The sequence below is a fragment of the Sus scrofa genome, chromosome 18 (assembly GCF_054392235.1).
Source record: "Sus scrofa isolate SSC_HxYL_T2T_F1_AM1 chromosome 18, Sscrofa_HxYL_maternal_Yorkshire_Landrace_v2.0, whole genome shotgun sequence".
In the NCBI taxonomy this organism is placed as follows: domain Eukaryota; kingdom Metazoa; phylum Chordata; class Mammalia; order Artiodactyla; family Suidae; genus Sus; species Sus scrofa.
In genome coordinates this window covers 59,026,691-59,053,709 of record NC_139400.1, presented here as the reverse complement: position 1 = coordinate 59,053,709, position 27,019 = coordinate 59,026,691, and the positions used below count along the sequence as shown (strand labels likewise).

Genomic DNA, 27,019 nt, shown 5'->3' with positions numbered 1-27,019 from the left:
CACCGGATGCTTAACCCACTGAGCGAGGCCAGGGATCGAATCCCCATCCTCATGGATACTCGTTGGGATTGTTAACTGCTGAACTGCAGCGGGAACTCCAGTCCATGGATTTCTAGTGCTTGCTTGCTTGCTTGCTTGCTTGCTTTCTTTCTGTCTCTCTTGCTCTCTCTTTCTTTCTTTCTTTCTTTCTTTTTTTTTTTTTTTTTTGTCTTTTGAGGGCCACACCCTCAGCATATGGAGCTTCCCAGGCTGGGGGTCAACCAGCTGCGGCCCCGAGGGGGGCCCCGGCCTTGACCCAGAGCGGGGCGCCAAGGCTCTTTTCCAAGTCTCCGCCTCCTTCTTGCAGGAAGGTTCACATCACCAAGAGCACCCTGGCGTGTCTGAACGGGGACTACGAGGTGGAGCCCGGCCACGGCCACGAGAGGAACAGTTTTCTGAAAACTCACAACATCGAGACTTTTTTCATCGTGCCCTCCCATCGGCGAAAGGTGGGCTCCAGACCGCCCCCCACCACTGCCCCGGCACGGGAGGAGCTGCTCAGGGACGAATGGCTCCTTTCTCCTCAGGCCTTGAGCTCTGCAGACACGGAGGGTGTCCCCACTAATCTGTGCCCCGGGCCCGGCCTTTTGCACCTGTGGGGAGGGCCGTCGGGGGGCGGGGGGAGAGGGCACAGCCTAGAGTCGGGCCCGGGGGTCCTCAAGGGCTGGGCCGACCTGAGTCCCCCCCGCACCTCCCTGGGCCTTTGCTGCTTCTCCTGCAAATCAGTTGGAGAACCTTCTGCAGGAGGTCAGGGGTGGGGTGCGCTATGGATTGAGGGGTGCTGTGACTCCCACACAGGAGGCTTGTGACTGTCCTGTGTGGGGCGTTCAAGGTCAGTCTGCTCAGGAAAGGTGATCTGGACATGACTGAGGATGGCTAAGCCACTTCCAGGGCTCAGATGGGGGGGGTACAGGGCTCAGATGGGGGGTGCACACGGATGGGGGATGCAAGGCCCAGGTGAGGGGGGCAGGGCTCTGGTGAGGGGTTCAGGGCTCCGGTGAGGGGTGCAGGGTTCATGTGAAGGCCTTAAGACACAGGCGGCCACAATGCTCCTTCAGGACACAAGCAGGTCAGATACGAGGGAGAGTCGAATTTCATTGTCCTGGTGCATCCATGGGCCAGTGCTCTCCAGGCCTAGGGGTACAGTGGCTCCCATGTGACCTGGGGACTATGGGCAAGAGTGGCACTGGCCAGGGGTGAGAGATGGGGCTCAGGGAGGCACTGGAGAAAGGGAGTGGGGGTGCAGGGGAAGGGCAGGTGTGAACGTGGCCTGGAGGAGGGGGTTTGGGTGACCAGCCGGAGTCAACCTGGGAGCCTGGGAGCGGAGGGTGAGGGCTGAGAAGGGAGGCCTGCGAGGCACAGCCCGGGTGCGGGAGGTCCTCAACCAGGCGTGGGAGCCGCAGTGACCTGCGTGGATGCCACCCCACCCATCCTGCAGAATCAAACCACAGCATTGGGCGTGGCTGTGGGTGGAGGCGGGGGCGTGATGACCAGGTCTCCATAGCGAGCAGCTCCTCTGGAGAAGTTGGGGATGAGAAGGAGAGGAAAAAAAGGGAAAGGCACACAGGGAGGTCTGCAGGAGGGACCTTGCGGGACAGTGGGTGACACTCATCAGTGCAGGGCTGACCCAGCTGGGCGATGTCCATGAATCTGGCCCAGGATGTGGGCACCTCTCAGGTTTTCAGAGGTGTCGGGTGCAGTTGAGGGCTGCCTGTTTTGGAGCAGGGGTGCTGGTTCTGTTCCCTGCTGTGTCTGGGGAGGGGGAGGCCTTGAGCAAGCGAGCCCTGATCTCCCTGCTCCATCACATTCATGCTTCCTACAGAGAGGTAGGACATGTGTGTGCGTGTGTGTGTGTGTGTGTGTGTGTGTGTGTGTGTCTACTCACCCAGTTTCTCTTTGCCGCACGTCTACGCAGATATTTCCGGGGCTGATTCTCTCAGACATAAAACCAGCCAAGAGGATGAAGTTCAAGACCGTGTGCTACCTGCTGGTGCAGCTGATGCACTGCCGGAAGATGTTCAAGGCGGAGATCCCTTTCTCCAACGTCATGACCTGCGAGGACGACGACAAGGTAGGTGGCCCCAGCGCCGCTTGTCCACCTCACCCTGAGTCCTCGTCCGTCTGTCCTCCCCAGACCGTCCTGCTGCAGTTTGCTCCGTCAGCCCTTCCCCTTTCATAGTCTTGCAGATGCTCTTCGGAGCTGGGCTGCTTTTGCTTTCCTGCAAAAATCTTTTTATTATCTTTTTTTTTTTTTTTTCCAACGTGGCATCCCTTCGATTTATTGGTGAATTCAAGCAGAAATCTCCCAGCTGCTTTTAGTTCCGCTCTCAGGATAGGCGTGGGGGTCACATGTTCTGTTGCGGGTTCTGGAGCCTCTGACCTCCCTCTTCCATGCCCTGGAGCGCCTCGGGGTGGCATCACCCAAGCCTTGCCCTTCACCTCCGTGGAGAGCGCCTCTGGCCGTCCCTTGGTGGTGGGCCTCCTGGATCCCATATCAGCTGCCCCTTTTGCTTGGTTTAGTCCCTCTGGTTGATGGCCCATGGCCTCTAGCACTTGACCGAGGTTCCTTTTGTGGGCAGTCCTGTGTATTTTCTGTCTTTCTTCCTGGTCGCTCAGTGTCGCCTTCCCATGTCTTTAGTCTGCCGCTGGGGTGGGGCCGGGCCTGGGGTGAGTGCCTGGAGCCGAGTGGGGGCAGGGAGCTCCTCAGTGACTGCTGCATCCATGGGGTCTCTAACCCTGAGCCAGAGACCCCAATCCCATCCCCTCCAGGTACGACCGTGGTCCTTTGAGGCAGGAGGGCCGTGTCCCCGGACCCCGGGTGAAGCCCACACTCCACCACTTCGTGGGTGGCTTTGAGCATCCTTCCCCGGTCCCTCCAGCCCCTGCCCTGGCAGCCTTGGCTGCACCTCCTGAATGTTCTCGCTTTCGTTGTCACCTGTGTTCCTGGGACCCTGAGGGTGCCTTGCTGCCTTCTGCATGCTTGTTTTCTCTGCCAGGTGGGTTTTGTGCCTTTGAAAGGAATTCCCTCACCTCAGCTTTAGCAGCTTTTCAGGAAAAGGCAAAATCCTGCGGACTCTCTCTCATGGTGCCTTATTCTAGAGGGATTTTTTTTTTGGTTGTGAGTTCCTCTTTGGGAAAACTTGATCTGGAAATTTCTGAAGAGCTCTGTTGATGGTGAACTCCTTCAAGAAGCTTGGCCTTTCCTCTGCCAGCCCCGCAGGAGGCTTTGGACTAAGTGTCTGCCTTAGGGGCTGTAGACTCCCGGGTGGCAGATGCTGGCCTGGGTCAGGAGCTGCCTGCATGCTCACTCCTGGAGCCCCCAGTGCCGAGCGGGGTCTCAGCCAGGCCAGCTCCTTCTGCATCTCGCTGGTCTGTGTTGGCCGATGGAGCCTCTTGGGGCCTAGGGTTCAGCCTGAGGGCTTTGGCCTCACCGCCCACCTTGCCCGGGTCCCAGCTTTTCTGTGAGCCCCAGGAAAGGGTGATGACGCCATGCCCTGGCCTAGATGGTGCTGTCTTGACGTTTTTTTTTTTTTTGACCTCTGGTCATTCTCCTTACTTTCTTGCCAGCTCAGCAGTGGCATTTCAGAGTATGTGTGCGTGAGTACATTTACCCAGAATTTGTACCAGGAGAAGGCTCAGGCGCTCCTGTTTGCCAGCCTGCCGGAGTGGAAACAGTGATTTCATTGATGTCTTCTATCTGCAGTGTCCCCGCTCCCCGACCCCCGGACTGACCTGACCCCCCAGGGATGGGACGGGGGAGGGGGTTGTGGTTTGCACAATATAAACGAGTCTAAAACTCAGCATCAAGGGTACATACTAGTGCAATATTTTAAGAAATCAAAGGTATTCAAAGAGAATCCACAGTGAACCAAAAATCACATTTGAGATGAAGCCAGGGCCCTGCAGAGCCCTCGTCAAGGAGCCTGCGGCCAGGGCCCATCTCCCCAGGCCTCGAGGAGCTGGGGTGCAGAGGGGGTGGGAGCAAATCATTCCCATTTTATTCCCCGAGGAGGGGGGTTCCGAAGGCCCGGGAGTCCAGGCTCTCCTGGGCAGAGCCTGCTGACCTAAGGAGACTGTGACCCCTGGATTCAAACTCTGCTTGACGAACCCACACAGTTAGTGTCTGTCTCTCTACCTGGCAGCCTCCTTGTGTCCCCGCTGGGACCTCAGAGCACCACCAGCAGCCCCCCTCCTTCCCTTTGAGGGGGCTCCCTTACGCTGGGAAGGAATCTCATGATTCCTTCTCTGGCTGGTGTCTGCAGCCCCCTCTCCTGGCTCCCCCAGGAACTGCAGGAGCCCGCAGCTCCATCAGTCACCCGCATCCTGCCTCACCCCAGCTCTGGCCAGCAGGCAGACTGGCTGTGTGCAGGGCCCTGCCCTCCCTCCTTTCATGCCAGCATCAGGAGTCACCTTTGGATTCCTGGATAACTCTGCGTCCAAGCTTCTCACCGCCCTGGCCTTGTGGCCCTGTCTCCTTCCCTGGGAGCAGGTGCGGTGGTGACCCGTTTCGTCCTCTGTCCCCACCATCCCTACAGCATCTCCCCTGTATACTAAGGGTCTCCAGACCCCTGCTCTGACAGCCCTGACAGTCTCTGATGCCCGGGACACCTCTGCCCCTGTCTGGCTGGCCTCAGACTGAGGACACTACCGCCCAGGCCTGTGCTCTGCTCTCAAGGGCCCTCCCGCACCGAGTGGGCTTCTCTCCCCATTACACCGCCTCCGTCAGACTCTGGTCCTGTCCCTGCATCTGCCGGGCCGAACTCAGGCCCTGACCCCTCTGGCCCCGTGCAGATGAGCCTCGTCCTGGTGCCTGCCCCTTCCCGCCTTGGACGAAGCTTCCCAGGGAGCTGCAGAGTGTTGGGTGCACCTGTCTCTCAGGGTCTGCACCCTCTACTGCCGTTTCTGTCCCCTTGTGCCCCCATTCCAGGATCCAAGCCAGAGCCCACCTTCGCTGTGCGGTTTTGAGGCTTCCTATTTGCACAGAGCTCCCTGCACTGGGAGGGTCCCCCTGCCTCCGGTCAGCAGCCACCAGTACATCCCAGCTGAAAGCTGTGTAATCTGTGTCCTCGGGCCTCGGTCTCCATCTCTGACCCCTTGCCCTGGGCAGCCTCTGTGGGCCTGGCAGGCCCCCGGCTGGGGAGACAGGAGGCAGCACAGCCCACATGGGCAGGTGCTACGCGGTCTGGGGGCTGAACCAGAGCCTGGGCCTCTGCTGCTCTGCTCTGTGCCCTGTCGCCCCTTGTGATTAGTGAAAATAGGTCTAGAATAGGGAGGGTGGCAGTGCTGGCACCGAGGGAGGGCATCGGAGGGTGAAGACAGGGCAGTGACAAGTGGATAGTGGTGGTGGGGTCCATGGTGCTTCTGGAAGGGAGGCCATGCACAGGCAGGGCCAGCTACCATCAGGGGCATCTGGAAAGGACGCCGTGAGCGACCCCTCGGGTGACCCCACCCAGAGCAGCCCCTTCCCCTGCAGCCGTTCTCCCCTGAAGGTGTCAGTCTTGCATCTGCTTTAGGAGGAGGTCTGCCTCTTCACTCCCATTCTGTCTTCTGTGTACTTTGTCCTCACCTCTGAGCCTGGCAGCTGATAGAGGTGGCCTAGGATGGAGCCCAGGAAGCGGTGGAACCAGTGGTATGGGTTCCCTGCCCTTCGTGTCTTTGCGCATCCTGTGACGAAGGTTGAAAGCTGTAGCATAGGTCTCATGAGCGGCTTGGACCTGGCCTGCTGTGGCTGTGGCATAGGCTGGCAGCTGTAGCTCCAGCTCCAATTCGACCCCTAGCCTGGGAACCTCCATATGCCGCAGGTGCAGCCCTAAAAAAAAATAAAATAAAAAAAAAGCAAACAGACCCAGGCAGAAGTGGAATCTGAATACTCCTCTGTTAGGAACTTAGGTCTTACCAACAGCTTCCCAGGGAGAAACTCCCAGCCCGGGTGTCTCTGACGGTGCCTCTCGCCAGTCACTGAAGGAGGCGCCGTGCCACTACTTACACAGGCTCTTGCAGAGAAGAGGGAGAGAACTCCTTGTGGCTGCCTTGCTGAGGCCCTGGCCACCGCCCAACAAGACGCCCCTTGGGAGGCATGAGCCTGGCCCCTGCCCCCGGGCGGCCCAGCCTGGCCTCTGCTCCCTCTGTTCCGGGAGAGGTTCATACAAGGGCTTCTTTGTGGAAGAGGGTGGAGAGGAGCTGTCTTTTCTTAGACGGATGAGTCTTTCCTAGGAAGTGCCGTGGTGGCATCAAGGCCCTGGGATGTCCCTGTCTCATTGGAGGGTGAGGGTGGATGGCAGGGCTGCTCAGTGGGCCCCGTGGGGAGCGGCATACATGGGGGGCTGCTGGGCAAGACCTGGGAGGGGGCAGCCTCCTGCCACCAGCTCCCCAGAGGGGCCGATGCTGAGCAGAGGCCATTTCTCAGAACATGGCCTTCTGGGGTGTCAGGCACGAGAGGAAGCATGAGACACAGCTCTGTGCTTTGCAGGCTTGGGGACATGTCCGCTGATCTTGGCTGCTGATCTGCTTCAGGAAGTTGGGCGCCCCAGCTCCGCTCCAGGACGCACACGGCTGCCCCATCTACCCCAGGCCAGGATTCAGCCCCATGCTGGGGCAATGCCCACTTTCCAGTCCCCCAGTTTGCCACCCGTGTTCTTGAAACAGCCGCATCCATGGCAGGTAGAGGGCTGATTGGGTCTGGAGCAGCAGACTGGCCATGGCATCCAACAAAGCCACTTCAGGGATGTGTGTTCTTGGGGGCTGGTACTAACCGGCAGCGGATTTCATGGCGTGTGAAGAAAACCCCAGTCATGGTGGTTTGAGCAAGTCGAGGTTAGTTTTCTCATGTGATGCCAGAGAGCAGGCAGCTGGAGGCTAATGTGATGGCTTCACAGGCACCTGACCCGACGCCTTCTATTTCATTATTCTGACTTGCCTGGTGTGGCCCGAAATGAATGCTGGGGCTCCAGTCATCGCATGTGCATTCCGGCCAGCAGGGAGAAAGCAGAGCTGGCCCAAGGCCTAGCTCCATCCCCCCGAGGATGCGCCCGAGCAGCACTTCCGCATGTAGTTCATTGGCTGAGACTCGGGCCCCTGGCCACCCCTCGTTGATGGGATGGAGAAGAAGGCAGGGCGGTGGCCAAGGTCACTGCCTTTACAGAGCTTGGGTTCTGTGACTGAGGGGAGCATGAATGTGGGGGGCGGGGGGGGGGCGTGTGCTGCCAGTGGTCTCTCTCCACGCTTGCACCTGAGGCCCTGGCATCAGGGCGTTCATGGAAATGGCCCGATGTGGTTTGCAACCCAGTGGCTTTGGTTTAAGTCAGCTCCTAACTTAGTTTTTGTGGATGTGACCTACCTGGTTTGTGAAAAACAGGAAAGGTACTGGTAAAAGCAGAGCTTCTCAAACTCAGGCTTAAATCAGGGACCCTGGAGGGCTTGAGGCAGCAGAGTGCACCCCCGACGGGTTCCCAGTGTCTGGAGACCCCCCTGGAGACCCGTGGCCATGAGGGACTCCGCCTTGGAGGAGTGGCCCCCAGACACGAGAGGGGACTGGAACACCCTGACCTCAGGGGTATGAGATGCGCTGAGAGAGGAGTGTGGGAGGAGGAGAAGTCAGCTCTGCCCTGCCCGGCTCTGTGCCCACTTCTCCACGTCCTCGCCATCAGCCCTCCCTGCAACAAACAGAGGTATTCACATCTCCTGCCCTCGGGGGCCGGGCGGAGCTGACAGCTGACATCTGCTGGGATTCTCCCAGGATCCTCCTCTGCCGCCCCGCCCCATTTCCCATGAGGAGCCCGAAGTTCCCTGAGTCTCTGCCTCTCTGGGGCCTCCATCGTGGCCCGGGGCTCAGGAGGCCAGAGAGTGTGCTCTCTGCAGCCCTTGCCACTGACTTTGACTCCGTGGCGATAGTGGGAGAGCCCTCCTATAGTCGCCCCTGAGGACAGTACTGGCAGCTGGAGGACGCGCTCTGGGCCAGACATCCCTCCTCGGAGTGTGAACAGTCTGAATCCTCGTGAGAGCTCATGCGGTGGCCACTGTTGCTTCCATTTTACAGACCAGGAAGATGGAGCACAGAGAGGTTAAGCTGCTCACTCAAGGTTGCACAGCCCCTGGCTCTCAAGTCCTTGTGCTTAAACCACTATCCTTCCCTCTGGCGGGTCAAGAAAGAGCCTCAGAGAGCCAATTTCCACTTCAAAATGAGTCACATTTTCCTTTAACTTGATTTTGCTGTTGTGGCAAAGAAGAGAAAAGCATGATGGTGGGGGGGGGGGGGATCTGTAATTCCACTGCCAAGAGGTGGCCATGGTTAACATTCTGTCTCATGGAAGGAGCCACAGTTTAATAATCAGAAAAGTATCGTGGGAGGGGGGTGAATGCAGGTGGCCCCTGCATCCAGGTGCCCTGTAGGACCTGGTGAGAGAGCACAGCTCTGGGTCCCACTGTCCAGCTGCCTGAGGGCTGAGGACAACGCTGGCCCCCAGAAGTCAGTCCCGCCCACACCAAAGCAGCACCAAGCCCTGAAATCTGGCCACTGTGATCCCTGCCTGCCTGTGCCTCCAGCCGGCTCACAGACACCACATCAGCTGTTTTCTTTTTTTTTAGGGTCACACCTGTGGCATATGGAAGTTCCCAGCCTAGGGGTTAAATTGGAGATGTCGCTGCCAGCCCCCGCTGCAGCTCACGGCAACGCCCCATCTGAGCCACGTCTTCTGCCTACTGGATCCTTAACCCATTGAGTGGGGCCAGGGATCGAACCTGCGTCCTCATGGATACTAGATGGGTTTTTAACCATGACGGGACCTCCACAACTGTTTTCTTTAATGTTTACAAGTGTGTCAGGTGCCAGAGGGAGAGAGGGTGCCCAGGAGCAGGCGAGAGCTGAAGGCGGACCTCACAGTTCCTTTCCGCTCCTGCTTGTACCCCTTCTTGCACGACCAGGGGAGGTAGGAGGACCTGTGGAGTAGGAAATGTGATTGTAAAAATACACATTCCAGGCAGGCATCTGCGTAGGGAAAAGACTGGAGACAGGTACTGCCCAAGAGCCATGATTTATTTCCAAGCAGAGATTGCGAGGGACTTGGGTTTTGTTTATTTACTTAACATATTTTTACAGCTTTCTGGAGGTAGAGTTGACATGCTGCCCATGGCGCACAGGTGAGCATGGAGTCCACCATCCTGTACAGGGAGGTTCTGGTACCCTCGCCCAGCTGCATCCTCCGTAACTGCAGTCTGATACCCAGAGTAGGAAACCGACACTGGGGCGCCGTGTGTGCTTAGGTTGTGCTGCTTGATCGCACGGTGGGTTCAGGTCGCCCTCTGCACCCCGTGATACCGAATATTTCCTTCGCCGCTGAGGTCTCTCTGTCCCCTCATGGTCATACCTGCTTCCTCCTGGCAGCCCTCCTCAACCCGGGACCCCGCTAAACTGTTCTCCATCCTGTAACTTTGTCACTGGAGAATGTGGCAGGAATGGAATCGCACAGTGTGTGACCTTCTGAACTTGGCCTTTTCTGCACTCAGCTCTATGCCCTTGGGTCCTTCCAGGATGTTTCTGGGGTCAATAGCGCCTTCCTTTCCGTGGCCGGCTGGTGGCGGGGTTGGGATGAACCACCTTTGCTTAACCACGCACCTGTTGAAGGACCTTTTGATTATTTCTAATGTTGACTGTTACAATTAAAATGGCTATTAAACATTTAGGTGCAGATTTTGAGGTGGACATACATTTTCATGTTTTGTATCGATGTCCATGTATGCCATTGATGGGTCGTGGTTGCTCTTCTTTTAAGAAACTGCCAAACGGGTTTCCGGAGTGACTGTACCATCTCACATTCCCATCAGCAATGTAGACATGATCCAGTGTCTCTGTGTCCTTGCCAGCACTTGGTCCTGTCAGTCTTTTTAAAAAAAATCTAATTAAAAAATATTGTTCTAGTGAGTATGTGGGGATACCTTAACTGAGATTTTATTTTGTATTTCCCTGATGCTTAGTGGTGTCACTATCTTTCAGATGCTTAGTTTCTGTCTATATGCTCCTCCTCTTTGGTGAACTGCCTCTCATGCCTCTGCCTGCTTTCCAATTGGATTTTATTTTTCATATTTTATAGTTAAACTGATGATCCATTCTGAGTTAAGGGTGAGATTTGAGTCAAGGTTTTTTTTTTTTTTTTTTTTTTGTTAATGGATCTCCAATGGCTCCAGTGCCATTTGTTGAAAAGCTGTGTTTCTTGAGTAAGCAGTGAGATCCTGCTGTATAGCACGGGGAACTATATCTAATCACTTGTGATGGGACATGATGGAGGATAATGTGAGAAAAAGAATGCATCTCTCTCTCTCTCTCTCTCTCTATATATATATATATATATATATATATATATGTATGTATTTTTGTCACTTTACTGTACGGCAGAAATTGACATGACATTGTAAATCAACTATAGTAAAAAATGTTGAAAAGCATTTTTTTCTGTTTAAAGACATATCTGTTAAAAGAAAAGAAAAGAAAAAAGAAAAGCTGTGTTTCTTCCACTGACTCGCTTTTTGCACTTTTGTCAAAAAGCAGTTGACCATCAGTTGTTCGAGGTTATTTCTGGGCTCTCTGTTCTGTCCCACTGATCTGTGTGTCTGTCCCTCGGCCAACACCGCAGTGTTTTGACTGATATAGTTATATAGTAAGACTTAAACTCAGTAGAGTGATCCCTCTTTATTTTTTTAAGAAAAATTAGCCTTTTGCCATTCTGTTTAATGTTTAGAATAAGCCTGCCTATCTACAAAAGAAAAAAAAATCTGGCTAGGATTTTCTGGGAATTATGTTAAACCTGTGTACTTCAGTGTGGGGGGCATTGACCACTTCCCTGTGCTGAGTCTTCTAATCCATGAACATTGTATGCCTGCCCATCTACTGAGTCTCGATTTCTTTCATTGTCATTGTACTGTCTTCGTACAAATTCTGTACACGTTTTGTTAGATTTACACCTAGTATTTAACTTCCTCAGTGACTGTGAATGGTGTACTGTTTTATGTTTGGTATTCACATGCTCATAGCCAGTGTAAAGAAATAAGACTGCTTTTTTATGTTTATCTTGTATCCTGTGACCTTGTGGAGCTCACTTATTTGCTCTAGGATTTTTTTTTTCTTCCTGTTGGGATTTTCTCTGTAGACTAGCATGTCTTCTGCAAATGGGGACCATTTCATTTCTTTCTTTCTGATCTATTTGCCTTTTATTTCCTTTTCTTGCCTTATTGAATTGGTTGTGTGTGTTGGGGGGTAGTTCTAGCACTATATTGAATAGGAGGGTGAGGCAGACATCTCTGCATTGCTGCAGATTGTAGAGAGAAAGCATTCATCCTTTACCGTTGAGGGTCATGTTAGCTGTGGGTATTCTCAGGATGTTCTTCATCGAGCTGGGGCCGTTCTCTTCCACTCCTAGTTTTCTGGTCATTTGTATCATGAACGGGTACTGAATTTTGTCAAGTGCTTTTTCTGTATCAAATGCTGTGACTGTATGGTTTTCCATGTAGTGGCTAACTTGGTGCTAACATGATGCATTGCACTGATATTCAAATATTTTAACAATCTTGCATTTCTAGAAATGGCCGTGGTATATGCTTCTCTTTATATATCGTACCATCCTATTTGCTAATGTGTTGCTAAGGATTTTTACATCAGTATTCATGAGGGATACAGTCTCAAAGGTATTTTTCCCGTTTTTATGCTCTTAGTCTGGTTTTGGTATCAGGATAAAATTGGCAGTATAAGGCGAGTTGGTAAGTGTTGACTCTTCTATTTTCTGGAAAACATGGCATAGAATTGGTGTTAATTCTTATTTAAATGCTTGGTAGAATTCTCTGGTGAAACCTTCGCAGCCTGGAGATGACTTTGTCATGAATTTTAAAATTATGAATTAATTTTCCTTAGCCATTATAAGGCTATTCTAATTATCCTGGTGAGTTGTGGTAGTTTGTTTCAAAGGGTAGGCCAGTGAGCTAGGCTGTCAAATGGACATGTGTACTCTTGTTCATAGTACCTTATTATCCTTTTGATGTCTACAGGAACTGCAGTAAAATTACATTTCTTTCCTGAATTTGTTAGCGTCTTTCTCTCTTTTTTGTTGTCATGCTTGCTGGAGATCTGTTGATTTTACTGATATTTTCGAAAAACCTCTTTATTACTTTGTGCTGGACACACTTTCCACTGCACATGGATGGGGACCCATCACCCTTCAGGCGGTGCCACCACACAGGTGCCCTGTAACCACACTTTCAGACACAGGAACCCCAACACCACGGATGAGATGACTCACCTGGGTTCTCCCCACCAGCAGGTGGTGGAGCCAGAGTCGCATCTCAGACCTCCAAACCCCGTCCCCCGAGACCTCGCAGCGGGCCAGGACCCAGGAGGAGGGGGCGTGAGAGCTGTTTGCTTTGCCAAGCGGAGGCTGTGATGCTCTCCCTTCCTTTCTTTCCGCGACGGGCAGCGGAGGGCGCTGAGAACAGCCTCGGAGAAACTCAGAAACCGCTCGTCTTTCTCCACCAATGTCGTCCACGCCACCCCCGGGACACGCGTCAACAGGTACATCGGCCGCCTCCTGGAAGCCCGCCAGATGGAGCTGGAGATGGCAGACCTGCACTTCTTCACCCTCAAGTACAAGCAGGCTGAGCGAGAGCGGAAGGTGGGTGCTGCAGGGTCGAGGAGGCGGGGGTCCGAGGCGCTGAGCTGTCTGTGAACGTGGCTGCTGCCCTTCCCGCTGCGGGGGTTCTAGGCGGCCCTGGCGCCCTTGGGATGACCTTGGTGTGTCCGGGAAGCGGGCAGCTGACGGTGGCTTTCTGTGTCTTCCAGTACCACCAGCTGCAGGACGAGTATTTCACCAGCGCCGTGGTTCTGGCCCTCATCCTGGCCGCCTTATTCGGCCTTGTCTACCTTCTAATCATCCCGCAGTAAGTGCCGTTCTGGGCCCATCCGTCAAAGGAGAAGGTCACCAGGCGTCCTTTCCTTTTCACGTTCAGGTTCGACGCCTGCGGTCGCTCTCCCCTGGTGCCCCAGCCTTTGGGGATGGCCGGAGCCCCACACCCGCTCTCCGTGTGCTTGTGGGGCTTGTTGAGGGCACTCGACGGCACACGGGTGGGCTGCTCACTCGGGTTTTCATGTCCCGTGTGCTCCGTTCTCCGTCATCATGTGTCTTCAGCATCGCTGTCCACACGGTGTGCCATCGACGGCATGACCGCGTCTGTGGGAGAGAACGGGCAGCACGTGGGCACCCTGACTTCTAGGTCCTTGTCGTTTTCAGAAACACTAAAATGAGAAAAAGGGGCCTCTGGAAAGAAGCAAAAATATAGTCATTTTTATAGCATTTCATTATCATAAGTCAAAGTGAGTGGTAATTTTGGGTTTTTTTTCGGGGGGGGCAGAAAGATCCGTAAAAATCTCCACTTTTCTTAATAAACCTCCCAAGTAGAGCAATCCTCCTCTGAGTTTCCAGAAAACCCAAGGAAGCAGTCCCCCCACCCCACGATACCATGGACCCACAGTGGCCATCTGAATGGCCCGGTCTGGGGATCCAGCTTTTGTTAGAAAAACCCTTCTCAGGTGAAGCCCAGCAGCCAAGTGTGTGCAAACCCAGTCTTTCCTGCAGGAGGAAAGCGCCTCTCAGGCCCTCAGGACTGGAGAGACCCTGGCTTAGATGTCAGGGTGGATAGGTCCCCAGGGACCACTGGTTCTTCCTGGGGGCCGGGGACGTGGTGGGTAGCAGAGGAAGGGCAGGTTCCTGGGCATCTCTCGGGCACGCCTTGCCAGCCCAGCCTGCAGTGACTGCGTGTCTTCTCTCCCAGGAGCGTGGCTGTCCTGCTCCTGCTGGTGTTCTGCGTCTGCTTCCTGGTAGCCTGTGTCCTGTATCTACACATCACCCGTGTCCAGGTACGTGCAGGGTGTGTCCTGTACCTGCCCTTCACCTGGTCCAGGTGTATGTGTGCCCGTGTTCTGTACCTGCATATTACCCGGTCCAGGTACAGGTGTATGTGTGTCTTGTACCTGCGCATCACCTGGACTGGTAGGTGGGTGGCCTCTGCCTGCCTTCTTGCAGGACCAGTGGAGGGAAAGAGACAGTTCATCCCCTCGCCTTCCTGGCAGGTGGAAAGGGTTGTCCAAGTAGCAGGAGCTCATCAAGCCTGTCACATGCCAGGCGCTGCTTGGCACCCTGGGATCCTGCCCTGCGGACACAGAATGAGTGAGTGAAGGAACACAGGGGGTGACTTGTGATGCCGTGCTCTCCAGATGGAGAGTCTTGGAGCTTGTGTGTTTCCATCATACACTGGGCGTCTACACTCTGGAAGATGCTTAGCTGGGAGCCGGGGCTGAGCTCATGGCCCTGTGCCATCCATGACTCCTGGGAAAGGGCTCTGTCCTGGTCCTATACACCTTTCTCGCATCCTGAGCTGCATTTTCAAACATCCCAGGTCCCCATCAGACCCGCACTCGTCACATCTGGCAGATGCAGGGTTATTTCGCACAGTCATTGAAAACAGCTGCTTGTTGAGATGACTGGACCTAGTTTTATTTATTTAAATTCTTCATTCTTTGTTATCCTTTAACTTCTTCTGTTGTTGGTTTTTTTTTTTTTTTTTTTTCCATTTCTTGGGCTGCTCCCACGGCATATGGAGGTTCCCAGGCTAGGGGTCTAATCGGAGCTGTAGGCACCAGCCTATGCCAGAGCCACAGCAATGAGGGATCCGAGCCGCGTCTGTGACCTACACCACAGCTCACGGCAACGCCGGATCCTTAACCCACTGAGCAAGGCCAGGGATCAAACCCGCAACCTCATGGCTCCTAGTCAGATTTGTAAACCACTGAGCCACGACGGGAACTCCAACTTCTTGATTTAAGAAAAAAATGCTCTTTATTTGAACCGCATCCTCAGTTCTTTGTTTTCATAGATGAGTGTCTGGTTTGGTAAACCGAAATTTCCCACTTCAAATAAGATTGCTTTATTCACCTCATTTCCAAGACCTGTCCCATTTGTCCTTAAGGTTGGGAACTCGTGTGCCGGGTGGACAGTTTCCCTGGCAGAGGTGATCACCAGCCACCTTTCTTTCCTCACCCTCCCCGGTGGGCCTGACCATTTTTCCCAAGTGTGTGATTTTAGCCCAGCGCTGCAGGCGGGCTGCAGTCTGTTGTGCCTTTGAAAGAGCCTGGGAGTCAGCTGGGCAGAGTGCCTTCCTCTGTGACATGGAGGCATCCGGCCGGTGTAGCAGCCCTGGGGCCACCCGGGGTCTTCGCCCAGCTACTTGGCTGCCCCATTGCTAGGGGCTGCGTCTCAGTGTCTCCCTCCATGAAAGGGATAGGAACTTGGAGCAGCTGTTCAGGAAGGAGGGCCTGGCACACGATGGGCTCAGCTGAACTTTTTAAAAAAAATTTTTAGGGCCGCACCCATGGCATATAGAAGTTCCCAGGCTGGGGGTCGAATCTGAGCTGCAGCTGCACGCCTACACCATAGCCACAGCAATGTGGGATCTGAGCCGTAAGTTCAACCTACATCACAGCTCACGGTAACGCTGGATCCTTAACCCTCTAATCGAGGCCAGGGATCGAACCTGCATCCTCATGGATACTGAGCCACAATGGGAACTCCTTCCTAAACATTCTTAAAACTCGAAGAGGAGCTGGTGAAACAAAGGGAGGGGACCCGTCCTGTCACTTCTGGAGGCAAGGGGACGGGGACCTGGGGGAGGAGCTCTGCAGGGCTGTGGGTGGAGGGCAGGGAGCAGGTGCCCGGGTCCCCCTGAGGGCTGGAAAGGAGCAGCGCTAGACGGCCTGGATGTGAGGACCCAGCTGAGGCTGGGCTGTGGCTGAGGGTGTTCCTGCAGCGTTGCTGGCCCTGGGTGGGAGGTGGGGGGTGGGCAGGGCTGACCAGGCCGGGAGGGAGGAGGGGCCACGGCAGGTTCAGGTGCCCTTTGCTCTCTGGGGCGCGCCAGCTCCTGGGGACGTGAGCATGGCGTGGCTGGAGGGTGGCTGGGGTGTGCCTTGGGCACCTCCCTCTTGGCTTTCCCACCCCAGCCTGGTGCAGATGGTCATATTTCAGCTTTGTTTCCCCATCCACCGCCCCAGTCACCCCTTCCTGGCCCTCCAAGCAAAGCAGAGATGCCCGCTTGGGAGGGCGGGGATCCTGCCTCGGGCTTCCTTCCCTCTCTGCTGCCCTGGCAGGGCTGGCCTCGGGGGAGGAAGAGAGGCCCCCCACCCCAGCCCACCCTAGACCCTGAAGCCGCCCGAGGGTGCGGGGAGGCAGGGAGGAGGTTCGCAGTGGTGGTGAGATTCCTGCTTAAACTGGACAGCCTTGGAGTTCCCGTTGGGCTCAACGTGAACAAACCTGACTAGTGTCCATGAAGACGTGGGTTCGATCCCTGGCTTCATTCAGTGGGTTAAAGGATATGGCGTTGCCGTGGCTGTGGTGAAGGTTGAAGATGTGGCTCAGATCCCGTGTTGCTGTGGCTCTGGCTTAGGCCGGCAGCTGCAGCTCCAATTTGATCCCTAGCCTGGGAACCTCTAGGAGCGGCCCTAGAAAAGGCAAAAAATAACAAAAATAAATAAAAATAAACTGGACATCTTTGGTGGAAAGTTAGAAAGCCTGTGCGGGGGCGAGGGAGCCTCTACCGAGGACATGGCCCCTGGAAACTAACCAAGGGCTCCCGCGAGCCCTCCGAGTGTCCTGCCCTCTCCACCTGCTCCCGCCCAGTGTCCCAGTGCCCGTGTCACAGCATTTTCTACCTCAGCCCCACTGGCTCCCCAGTGCGTCTGTGTGGGTTTGAGTTCATTTATGTAGCAGAGATTAAGTCAGTAGTTTTAAACTTCAAATTTCAGCTCCCCGGGGTGGTGGTGGTTGGGGGTGGTGGTGGTTGGGGGTGGGGGGGGTTTGGGGGGTGCTGTGGAGTCTATTTTTTTGTGAGGTGTGAACAAAAGGGATGGAATGAGTGAAGACGTCACCCTGCATCTGCTGGAGTCAGGGCTTCCTGGAAGTTGATTTGTTTCAGTTGCGGGTGTCTGTGCGCCCCAGTGTAAATCGTGGTTCTTAATTTGACGCTGGGTTGGAAGCTTCTGAAGGTCCTGCCCCGCACCCCCTCGCGGGAGCACACGGTCCTGGGGGCCACGCTGGACTGTGCTTCTCTGGCCCTTAACACACACCAGCTCTGAGAAGCCAGGGGTGCGGCGTGGCTGAGCAGAGAGGTTGGGGTTGTGTAGTTGTCCCATTTGCCTGGGTCATTTAGACTCTGCAGCCACATGGCTCAGGCACAGCGGGGTCAGTGGCAGAGTGTCACTCGCATGGAGACTGACCATCCATCCACGGTTACCCCGCCTCCCGCCGCCACGTGGGAGGCGCCTCCCTGTGCTGTGCCCTGCTCACGGCACACTGCACACCTTCTCTTCTCTGCAGGGCACAGGGTCTTGCTGGGCATCCCCTTGCCTCGTGGCCTCATCACACCATTGGGTCCTTTGTGAAGTTTGGCTCAGGCTCTGAACCCCTGCCAGCCATGAGGTCCAGGGCGTTTCCCCCTCTCCCAAGGGACCAGGGGCCAGGCTTCACTCCCACTGGTGCCCTGGGGACTCCCAAGGCCCACCTGGACAGAAGGAGCATCTCCAGTGTTTGTCCAGTGCTTTGTCTGGCTGGGGGCATAGGTTCCCCAGTGCAGCTCTGGTCTTGCCCAGGGGCTCAGTGGGAGATGAGACTTGTCAGGGGAGTGAGGAAGCTGGGTCAGGCAGGCAACAGGGCCTGGCACCACCGCAGAACAGCTCTTCTAGCAAGCACAGAGGAGACGTGGGTTTCGAGGACAATACAACGGTATTAGAACCTGAATCAGGTACCCAGATCCGTGCCCTCTGCCGTGTGAGCTGGGGCAGACCGCTCTGGTCCTGGGCTGGAGAATGAGTGAGCTTGGCTGGAGGTGCTGGGCTGCATTTCCTCCTCCGTAGGGCAGGGGCCGTGATGATCCTGGCTTCAAGGGTGGGAGGGGAGGTCTAACTGCGCGGATGGCCCTGGGCTCCCTGGCTGCTCACGGTTTTCTGTAAGGTCCCTGCGGTCTCTGCTTTTGTTTTCATTTCTAATTTCAGACCTATGAGTCCAAGAACTTCTTTCATTCCTGAATCATTTGTTGGGTATTGCAAAATGCATGCAAAGTTAATAGGCTGGAAATGGAATTTCTAATAACTTGACAAAAAGTATATAAATCCCATAAAAATACATATTTGTATATATCTGTAACGATATAAAACTTAGTTAAGGCATGTAAAAGAAGACACAAATAGCTGGGAAGGCTTGCCATTTCTGAGACAGAAAGAGGCCAGATTATGATGATGTGGCGTTGGTCTATTCAGTGAACTTCAGGCCGATCAATGTCACAGCGTGGGGGAGGGGTGGGAGCTGCTGCTTTTTCATTTAAAGACACATCAGTTTTCCTTCTTTTGGTTTTGCAGTTTTCCCACCTGGGAAATTAATTACCTGAAAACAGCCAAGAAATGGGTGTGGAGGGGGAATAGTGGGAGAGACTCCAGCTGTGTTCTCGCGGCTCTGGACGTCGTTATTGTGAATGATTTACCGTGGCCATGAGCGACTTGGTCACCAGAGTTGTTTTAAAAATCCCGTCACAGGGAGTTCCCGCTGTGGCTCGGTGGTAATGAACCTGACTAGCATTCGTGAGGATGTGGGTTCGGTCCCTGGCCTCGCTCAGTGGGTTAAGGATCCCGTCTTCCATGAGCTGTGGTGTAGGTCACAGACGTGGCTCAGATCCCGAGTTGCTGTGGCTGTGGTGCAGGCCGGCGTCTGCAGCTCTGAGTCCACCCCTAGCCTGGGAACCTCCGTATGCCGCAACAAGTATCGTGGTGTTCAGTGTTTTCCAGGGTGCCTGACGATCCAGATCCGCACAGTCTTATGTATCTTCATAGTGGTCCTGATCTACTCCGTGGCCCAAGGATGCGTGGTGAGCATCTCCGCCTGGCCGCGGGCCCGGTGTAGTGAGAGCTGCCGGGAGGTGGGGCATCTTCAGGGGCCGCATAGAGGGCCGGCCCCGGGGTTGGGGAGGGAAACAGGGGCTTTGGAGATGAGCTGGGGGGGGGGCTAGCCAGTGGAGGACATGTGATCTGGAAATGGGAGACCCTGCCCTTCAGAGGGCAGAGCCCAGGAGCTGGGGCAGAGAAACAGGAAGGAGGCGGTGGGGGGGTGGGGGGTGCGGGATGGAGTTGAGTGCTTTCAGAGGATGGTAGGGGGTCTCGTGCCTGCTGGGCCAGGCCCTGGGAATCCGGCTGCCCCTCTGGTCAGGAGTCTAGAAAGGCTCTCAGGGGGTGGGAGTGTCTGAGGTCCTGCTGGTGGCCCTCAAGGAGTGGGTCAGAGAGGGAGCTCGCCCGGGGCTGGGGAGGAGGGCCCCCTCCCACGCGCCTGGTCCCTCCATCCCCCTCCAGGTGGGCTGCCTGCCTTGGACCTGGAGCTCCAGCCCCAACGGGTCCCTGGTGGTCCTGTCATCGGGGGGCCGGGCCCCCATGCTGCCCGCCCCGCCCTGCGAGTCTGCGCCGCACGCCCTGCTCTGCGGCCTCGTGGGCACCCTCCCGCTGGTCACGTTCCTGCGCGTCTCCTCCCTGCCGAAAATGATCCTGCTTGCCGTGCTCACCACGTCCTACATCCTGGTCCTGGAGCTCAGCGGGTACACGAAGGCCGTGGGGTAGGTACGCCGAGGGGTGCCCTGTGCTCTGATTGGCTGACGAGAAGCCTGTTAGTGCGAAAGCATCACGTCGGGTTTCCTGGGAGATGCAGCCCTCAGCCGGGGTTCGTCCTGGGCGCCGCCAGGGGGGTCATGTCTGAGGGGCCCGCTGGGGACGGGTCTTGTGTTCTTGGCACTGATGGGGGCTTATTTCCCCAGGGGCGGCGCCGTCTCTGGGCGCAGCTTCGAGCCCATCTTGGCCATCCTGCTGTTCTCATGTGCGCTGGCCTTGCACGCCCGGCAGGTGGATATCAAGCTGCGGCTGGACTACCTCTGGGCAGCTCAGGCAAGAGGAGCCCCTCTGCTTCCTTGGGGTGGGGTGGGGGGTGGCCAGGAAGCCCTTGGGAGGCGTGTGGGAAACTCCCGAAGATGCCAGATCTCACCTGGCGCACCCTAGACTTGTAGTAAATTCAGATGTAATTCACATCCCACAGGACTCACCCGCCCATAGAAAGTGTAGGGTTCAGGAGCTCCTGCTGTGGCACACCAGGTTAAGAATCCGACTGCAGTGGCTCCGGTCACTGCAGAGGTGCGGGTTTGATCCCCAGTCTGCTGCAGTGGGGTAAAGGATCCGGTGTTGCCACAGCCATGGCTGGGATTCAGTCCCTGGCCCAGGAACTTCCACATGCTGTGGGTGTGGCCATAAAAAATAAAAATGAAAAAACCCCTACAAATCAGTGGTTTTCAGTATATTCTCAGGGTTGTGCAACTGACACCACAGTCAACTTTAGTACATTTTTAGGGCCCCCCCCCAAAGAACTCCCATAGTCATTAGCAGTCACTCCCCATTTCTAGCCATCCCACAGCCCTGAGCCACCACTAATCTACTTTCTGTTTCTGTGGATTTGCCTGTTTCTTTTTTCTTTTTGTTTTCTTTTTGTCTTTTTAGGGCCATACCCGCAGCATATAGAAGTTCAAGGCTAGGGTTTGAATCGGAGCTGCAGCTGCCAGCCTGCACCACAGCCACAGCAATGCAGGATCTGAGCTGTGTCTGTGACCTACACCTCAGCTCACAGCAACACCGGATCCTTAACCCACTGAGCGAGGCCAGGGATCAAACCCGCAACCTCATGGTTCCTAGTTGGATTCGTTTCCGCTGCACCACGACGGGAACTCCTGTTGTATTATTTTAATGGATATTATCATAGTCTGTCTTCGAGTGGTATGTTACCTCACATATAGTATAAGAACTTTAACAAAGACTTTCTTTTGTGTACATCAGTGAACACATGTTAATAGGAAATTTTTTTGGAGTTTTTTTTATTTTTAAAAAGTTTTATTGAAGTATAGTTGATTTACAAGGTTGTAATAATTTCTGCTGAACAACAAAGTGATTCAGTCATATATAGACACATATCCATTCTTCTTCTTTTTTGTCTTTTTTAGGGCTTCACCTGCAGCATATGGAAGTTCCCAGGCTAGGGGTCCAAAAGGAGCTGTAGCCGCCGGCCTACACCACAGCCACAGCAATGTGGGATCCGAGGCATGTCTGCGACCTACACCACAGCTCATGGCAACGCCGGGTCCTGAACCCACTGAGCGAGGCCAGGGAGGGAACATGTGTCCTCAGGGATACTAGTTGGGTTTGTTAACCACTGAGCCATGACGGGAACTCCTGTATCCTTGTTTAAAGAGTCCACATATAGGTGATATCATATGATGTTTGTCTTTCACTGTCTAACTGCACTTAGTGTCACAGTTTCTGGGTCCATCTGTCTTGCTACAAATGGCATTATTTCATTCTTTTTCATGGCTGAGTAATGTTCCCCTGTGTGTATGTACCACATCTTCTTTATCCATTCCTCCATTGACGGACATACAGGTGGCTTCCAGGGCTTGGCTGTTGTAAATAGTGCTGCAGTGAACATTGGGGTGCATGTGTCTTTTGGAATTATGGTTTTCTCTGGATAGATGCTCAGGAGTGGGATTGCTGGATCATGTGGTAGTTCTCTTTAATAGGAAATTAATTGTACGTGTCTTAGGAGAGGTTCCCAGCTCCCTCCTGGAGCTTTTCTTTCCCACATGGCTGTGTCCGCTGACCCTAATCTCGGACTCTGTGCATGCCCACGTCCCTGGCAGAGCTCACCCTGGTCTGAGCCAGATCAGGACCCATAGCATTGATCTAGTCACTCTGGTGAGGGTGCAGAGACGAGCCTGGCGTAGACCACTGGCGCTCTTGGTGTTTAGTCTGGACGGTTAGAAGGAAGCCGGTGTTAAAGGTGTGATGAGTAATGACCCTCTCGTGAAAGAGGGTCAGGCAGGTGTTCTTCCGGATCATGGCCTCAGGTGTAGGGACCCCTGCCGGGCCTCTCGCAGGGGGCGGGGAGATGAGGCTCAGCCTCAAAGACCGTGTGGGCGAGCGGGGGTTTATAGCCCAGGAACAGGGTGGGGCCAGGGGATAGGAAATTATTAAGAGGAGACATCAGGAGTTCCCATTATGGCTCAGGGGTTAATGAACCCGACTAGGAACCATGAGGTTGCAGGTTCGATCCCTGGCCTGGCTCCGTGGATTAAGGATCCGGCATTGCCATGAGCTGTGGTGTAGGTCACAGACTTGGCTCGGATCCTGAGTTGCTGTGGCTGTGGTGTAGGCTGGCGGCCACAGCTCCGATTCGACCCCTGGCCTGGGAACGTCCATGTGCCTCGGGTGCAGCCCTAGAATAGGCAAAAAAAAAAAAAAAAAAAAGAGGAGACATCAGTGGTGAGGGGGGTTGTGGCTAAACTGATCTAACGGGAGTCGTGCTGAGGGCAGGCCAAGGTGACCTGGCATCGCCTGGAGGAGGTCGAAGATGAGGAGCCCCATCAGACGTCTGGGGTGGTTGGATGTCAAGGATGGGGTGACGGGTTAAACTGACCGGGCAGGGTTCTTGCTGAGACTGCGCAGAGGCCCCGAGTCAGGGCCCGGGTGGGACACAGGTTCAGGGTCTGGTCCAGGAGGGACTCTGGTCACGTGGCCGGTGGTGGAGTGAGCGAAGGAAGCGTGTGAACGGACGGGCGGTGACTAACGGAGGTCCCCGCCGCAGGCCGAGGAGGAGCGGGACGACATGGAGAGGGTGAAGCTGGACAACAAGAGGATCCTTTTCAACCTCCTGCCGGCCCACGTGGCCCAGCACTTCCTCATGTCCAACCCCCGCAACATGGTGAGCCTGCGGCCCGGGCGGCACCTGCTTTCTGTCACTAGCCCGGCTGGGTTTCGGGGGGGAGGTGGCGTGGCTGCAGGGCCCAGCTGGGGGTCTGACCCAGAGGGCGCCTCCTGTTACCTCTGCCTCAGATTGCGAAGGGTGGCCCTTTCCAAGCCCTCGGCGGCACGGAGGTCAAGGGGCCCCCTCTGCGCAGCCCTAAGGACAGGATGAGGCTGGGCCATCAGGAGGCTCCCGGGACGTGGGGTTGACACGTGGCCAGAATGATCGTGTCCTCCTCTTTGATCTCAGGACGGCACAGCATCCCCTTCCCCCACCAGGAAGGGCGAGGGCTTCGGCAGACCTCCCACAAGGGGGAGAAGCGCCTGTCAGGCCTGGCTCCTCCGTCTGGGGGGCCCCCTCCTGGCTGAGTCGTCTGCATGTGCCGTAGAAACTGTGCCCCGCGTGGTTGGCCTGGCCGCGCATGCCCGGCTGCAGGGCTAGTGGGTGGTTCTCTGCGTGGTCCGTGCGGTCTGGGTTGGTCCGAACATCCTGGTGGCCACGACCCGCTGCAGGAAAGCCCTGGGACGACCCAAACAGCACAGAGCAGAGCTCGCAAGAGCTGGCTCAGACATAAAGAAGCTCGGGCTGGGTTTTTAGGTCTTAGAGGTGTAAACGCCAGGCTCAGTTTGACCGGCTTTGGCCGGAAATAGCTCCAGGCCTCGTTATCTCATCCCTCTGGGCCCAGGGGTCCAGAGCCCATCGCTTTGCTGCTCCCCCACCCCCACAGGGGGCTCCACACGCACCTGTGAGCTGAAAAACACTGGGTCGTCCTAGATCCTCCGAGCCCCTCCTTGTGTGGCTCGGGGTCCCAGAGTGTCCGGCAGCCATGGGTTCCAGCCATGTCTCGGGACCTGGCCCGCGGGGCCCGTCCATCCGTCCCCAGGGCCAGCCCTGCATGCCGCTCCGGCCGCCCTGTGGGTGCCAGTGGCTGACCCAGCCTTTGACCCCCAGGACCTGTACTACCAGTCCTACTCGCAGGTGGGGGTCATGTTTGCCTCCATCCCCAACTTCAACGACTTCTACATCGAGCTGGACGGTAACAACATGGGGGTGGAGTGCCTGCGCCTCCTCAACGAGATCATTGCCGACTTCGACGAGGTAAGGGCCCCCCCACGGTCCTGACCCCCGGGGGCCCTCCTCCAGCCGAGGGCAGAAGTGCGTCCACCTGTGTAGCCCGCGCGCGGCGCTGGCACAGGGAGGAGCGCATGCATTCTGGGTCCTTGGGAATCCCATAGGACCGTGACTGTGGAGGAAGGGGCTTTGCCTTGGGATGCGGGGGGCAGTCCTGGCACCCACGCTCTGCCTTGTAAATGCTGGGCTCAGGTGGGCAGCCTCACCTGCAGGATGGGCGGGCAGACACCTCTGCACCTGCCACATCCGGGTCTCATCTGTGTGAGTCCAGCTTCCCTCACCATGGACCCTGCCCTCCTCCTGGGTGGTCGCAAGCTCAGCTGCTGGAGGACTGGGGTGTGTTTGCCTGGGCCCCCCCCCACCTTTGGCTCCTCTTTTAAATGCCTTTGCTGGCGCCCCCGAGGCCCTGCGTTTCTTCGTTCAGCCCCAGAACGTCTCTCGTGCCCACACGAAGAAGACACCGTTGCTTTCCAGAACGTGCCCATCTGCTCTGCGGTTGCTCCTGGCGGCTGTACACTGCCGTGGCGTCTCTAAAATGTTATGTAACGTTTAACAGTTTTGTGTTTCAAACAAAGCTCATGGACAAGGACTTTTACAAGGACCTGGAGAAGATCAAGACCATCGGAAGCACCTACATGGCTGCTGTGGGGCTGGCGCCCACGGCCGGGGCCAAGGTGGGTGCCGGCTGTCAGGCGTGCCCGCTCAGGGACTGGGTCCCAGCTCTGCCCCAGCTGCCCACAGACCACGGCCAGGCTCCTCGCCTTGGGCCTCGGCTTGCCCTCTGCATTGGATTAGGGCAGCTGCCTGCAGGCTATCTTGTCCGTGGCTGGCTCTTTCTAGACACAACCTTCCGTGGAAAGTCCACACCAAAGGCTGGTCTCAGGGACATCCTCCCGCCCTGCCCCCTCCCCACCAGCCCCACGCCCACCCAGGCAGCCTGGCACCACTGAGTGTCCCCCTTTCCTGGTGCAGGATTGTGACTAGAGTCTTCAGGTTGCCCCTACACGAAAGACAGACAAAGAGAGGAAGGTGTTAAAAAAAAAAGGTGCCATGAATAGGAAGCAGTTATACATATGGCAGGTACTGAGCTAAATATAACAATAAGCACCTTAAATGTGCATGGTTTAAACATGGCAATTAAAACCCAGCAACCGACAGAGTGGCTAACAAACAAGACGCCACTAGGTTTTCTGCAGGAAACATGTTTTAAAGTCTCAGGTGCATTCAAAATAAAAAGAAATACCCATATTAGCACTATTAAAAACTCAAACAGCTGCATGATATCGTAATTTCAGATGAAGTAAACTGCAGATCAAGGAAACTTATCAGGGATAAAGAGGGACACTGGGGAGATCTGGTCGTGGCTCAGTGGTTAATGAATCCGACTAGGAACCATGAGGTTGCGGGTTCGATCCCTGGCCTTGCTCAGTGAGTTCAGGATCCAGCGTTGCCCTGAGCTGTGGTGTAGGTCACAGACGCAGCTCGGATCCCATGTTGCTGTGGCTCTGGTGTAAGCTGGTAGCTACAGCTTGGATTAGATCCCTAGCCTGGGAACCTCCATATGCTGTGGGAGCAGCCCTGAAAAAGGCAAAAACAAAAACACAAACAAACAAAATAAAATAGGGACATTGTGTAGTAAAAAAGGAGTTAATTCTTCAAGAAGACCTAACAATCTTTAATATTTATGCACGTAACAGCTGGAGAAAACCACAAGGAGACATAGATGGATCCAGTACTTAGTTGGAGATGTCGGTGCCCCACCCTCAGTAACGGGTAGATGCAGTGGGCTGAAAATCTATAAAGATCTGAACTGAACATCATCCATCGCCTGGATGTAATTGACCTCTGTCGACTACTTCATCCAGCAATAGCAGAAGCTTCTTTTGAAGCTCACATGGAACATTTACCAAGATAGACCACATTCTAGGCCGTCAAACACAACACGTGCAAAAGAATTGAAATCATATAAACTGTATTCTCAGACCAGAGTAGAAATCTATTGCTAGGAAACAGTTGGAAAATTCCAAAGTATTTGGAGATGAAGCAAAAGGCTTCTTCTTCTTCTTCTTTTTTTTTTTTTTCCCAATCTTTTTAGGGCCACACCCACCACATATGGAAGTTCCCAGGCCAGGGGTCGAATCAGAGCTCTGGCTCCTGGCCTATGCCACAGCAACAGCAACACCGGATCCAAGACCTGCCTGCAACCTACAGCAGAGCTCATGGCCACTCTGGATCCTTAACCCATTGAGCAAAGCCAGGGATTGAACCCACATCCTCATGGATGCTAGTCGGGTTCATGACCACTGTGCCACCACAGGAACTCCCACGAAACACTTCTAAATGACACACGGGACAAAGAAGAAATCTCAAGAGAAGTTGAAAAATATTTTGAACTAAATGAAAATGAAAATACAACTTATCAAAATTTGGGGGATACAAAAAAACAGTGCTTAGAGAAATTAACATCATTGAATTTGTACATTGAAAAAGACCAATTCACAATAAATAATCCAAGCTTCCACCTTAGGAAAGTAGAGAAAAAGGAGTAATGCAAACCTGAAGCAAGAGAAGAAAAAATAATAAAAGTCGGAGCCCAAATCAATGAAATCAGAGACGAGAAAACTAAGAAAATCGATAAAACCAAAAGTAGACTTTTTGAAAAGATCAATAAAATTGATAATCTCTAGCCATTACTAGCTAAGAAAAAAGGGAAGAGTCACCAGTTATTAATATTAGAAATGAAGGAGGGGTCATTTCACTAAACCAATGGACATTAAAAAATACTAAAGTCTATTTTAGACAACTCCATGATACTGGTCCTAGCCAGTCGAATAAGAGAAGAAAAGTAAATGGAAGATTTTATGTATTTTTCAAAAGTAGGAACGAAACCATCATTTTCATATTTTGCTTGTGTCCTAAGGATACTCAGTGCTAAAATATGAAAACTACTAGAA

General features: G+C 54.6%; 1 protein-coding gene across 5 annotated transcripts in view; it reads left to right on the top strand.

Annotated features, from left to right (window-relative positions):
• Nucleotides 1–27,019, top strand: part of ADCY1 (adenylate cyclase 1) — a 100,044-nt gene that overhangs the window by 55,475 nt on the left and 17,550 nt on the right. For 4 of the 5 annotated variants that reach the window (XR_014833224.1, XR_014833226.1, XR_014833225.1 and 1 more), the window contains exons 7-17: nt 347–488; nt 1,955–2,110; nt 12,495–12,689; nt 12,857–12,954; nt 13,846–13,930; nt 18,889–18,978; nt 19,457–19,713; nt 19,912–20,038; nt 22,776–22,892; nt 23,886–24,032; nt 24,641–24,739. Coding sequence is in view for 1 of the 5 variants with exons in the window: in XM_021078661.2 (XP_020934320.1) it covers nt 347–488; nt 1,955–2,110; nt 12,495–12,689; nt 12,857–12,954; nt 13,846–13,930; nt 18,889–18,978; nt 19,457–19,713; nt 19,912–20,038; nt 22,776–22,892; nt 23,886–24,032; nt 24,641–24,739 (1,513 nt within the window). In the remaining 4 variants the exon portion in view is untranslated. Of the gene's footprint in view, nt 1–346; nt 489–1,954; nt 2,111–12,494; nt 12,690–12,856; nt 12,955–13,845; nt 13,931–18,888; nt 18,979–19,456; nt 19,714–19,911; nt 20,039–22,775; nt 22,893–23,885; nt 24,033–24,621; nt 24,740–27,019 lie in introns of all 5 variants that reach the window. The other variant, XR_002340263.2, reaches the window with a different exon arrangement.